The sequence below is a fragment of the Typopeltis vanoorti genome, chromosome 6 (genome assembly GCF_054136105.1).
Source record: "Typopeltis vanoorti isolate ZY-2024b chromosome 6, IOZ_Tvanoo_1.0, whole genome shotgun sequence".
Lineage (NCBI taxonomy): Eukaryota > Metazoa > Arthropoda > Arachnida > Uropygi > Thelyphonidae > Typopeltis > Typopeltis vanoorti.
Window position 1 is genome coordinate 45,797,474 of NC_143554.1, and position 1,936 is coordinate 45,799,409.

Genomic DNA, 1,936 nt, shown 5'->3' on the forward strand with positions numbered 1-1,936 from the left:
ATGGTAATACAGTCAAACTCTCCCTCAGGGCCATCACCAGATTAGAAAGCGCCCTGAGGCAAACAATTAAATATCTCCCCTGATGGATTATAAGACAAAAATATAAGAAAATCTCCAATTGCTATTTTGTTTTTATTACAAGAGAAACATTGATGCAAAATGATTACATAATAATATTAGTTAAATGTTTGCTCTACAGGGATATTGCACAATAAAGTTGTTTATAAGCTCTTCTAAATTTAAATTAAAATCTATGTCTGCCTCTATCGATATAGTTGCTAGACCAGCCAATCTTTCTTGGTAATTACTGTTTGCAAATAATTTTTAATCAGTTTAAGCTTGGAAAATTTCTTTCCTCACTTGCTATGCTAACAGGAATCGTTAGGTTAGCGACGGCGCCTACTGCAATATGGCTGAACTAGCGCCGTGAGGCAGGCTGCCTCTATGCTACACCCTGTCGACAGTACTGCTCTCACTATACTAAACTTAGGCCACCACAAGAATTGTGTGGTGTAATGTATAAATGAATATAGTGAAATTTCTTTAGAACAGCATTATTCCTTTGGAGTTTTAGTTGAGACTTTTTGGTCATTTGTTATAGTGGATATTGAATGCAATGCCAGCCTCTCCAATGAAGATGCTGCAAGTTCAAATACTATGGCAACACACACACACACACTACAAGTCTTTAGGTAGTGGACAATTTATGTCAGGCAGTGTGAAACCATCATCTATGGAGGCTTAAAAAATGTAGTGCCAAAGGCAGGACTCCCAAATTATCAAACTCTTAGCCCATGATGATAATGTACCATAAATTTAAGTCTTTCATGAGGGATTCACACACACCACTGTCTTCATCAATTTTCTGATATATACTTTTGAGGGGTGTACAGTTGACTATAATTTTTTCTGATATCATTTTTAATGATTCCACCATTGAGGTTATCTGTTCACTCTCCTAATTTCCTATGTAATTATCAAATCTGTGGTCTAGTTCAGCGGTCGCCAATCTTTTGGACATCACGGACCACTACACTCGCAACTTTGAATCCCGCGGCCCACTAACATGAATTTTTTTAAAAGTTACAAACGTATGAAATAATGATCATAAAAGTTGCATATTATTAATATGAAATGCACTTGTTTAATTAAAACAAAATTATTAGTGTGATATATGTTGCTGCTCATTTGAAATAAGTTTATTGATTCTTGGCTCCAATGATGTCACTGCAACACGAAGAGCCGTTTCTATTTCAAGCCGACAGTGGTACTTGTTTTTAATTGCTGTAACAGATGAGAATGTCTTTTCACACAAATCGGTTGTTGTAAATGGAATCAAAATTTTGATTGCTTTTTCACTCAGCACTGGGTATTCACTTTTTATGGAGAGCCAACAATGATGTCTTGATGAGGACGAGTGGAATTTAGTTCTGAGACTGTCGTTGGATGATAGATCGATTAGGCTTTCTTTTTCTTTGATGCTCAAATTGCTATCTTCGGTGTTCGCCGAAAATGGATCCATTATCCACATATTGCCACATCTGGGGTCCTCTTCCTTTGGGTAATAACAGCCAAAAGATTCTGTGAGCGACCATAAGTGCTGTTGAACAATAGTTATTAGCTGTCCATTGACATCCTCTTCTTTCATATACTCATCAAGATTCGGGAACATTTGCAGATCTTCAGCCAACTGCGTTTGCCACAGCAATATTTTCTTTTGAAATGCATCAATTTTACCTTGCAGTGTGAACACGTCCGTAAGCTGTCCTTGCAAGGACGTATTTAGCTCGTTTAACAGTGAAAAATATCTCCAGGTATGCAAACTTGGCTAGTCGGACAAGAGATCTAGTAATTTCGATTTATTTTGTTGCTAAAAAATAACTCGACTTCTTGGCACAAGTTGAACAATCGGGTTAGTATTTTGCCTCTTGACAAC

The 1,936-nt window shown here is 36.9% G+C and overlaps 1 protein-coding gene across 1 annotated transcript; it reads right to left on the minus strand.

The window, feature by feature from the left end:
• Positions 1-1,162: 1,162 nt before the first annotated feature.
• On the minus strand, positions 1,163-1,648 carry LOC150105426 (SCAN domain-containing protein 3-like). The gene has a single exon (XM_090393956.1). It carries the CDS (start codon positions 1,646-1,648, stop codon positions 1,163-1,165), a length of 486 nt encoding a protein of 161 aa, XP_090250082.1.
• Positions 1,649-1,936: the final 288 nt, after the last annotated feature.

What these genes read in the sequence shown, in the direction of transcription:
- LOC150105426 (XM_090393956.1), bottom strand. Translation starts at nt 1,648, where the DNA reads ATGAAAGAAGAGGATGTCAATGGACAGCTAATAACTATTGTTCAACAG.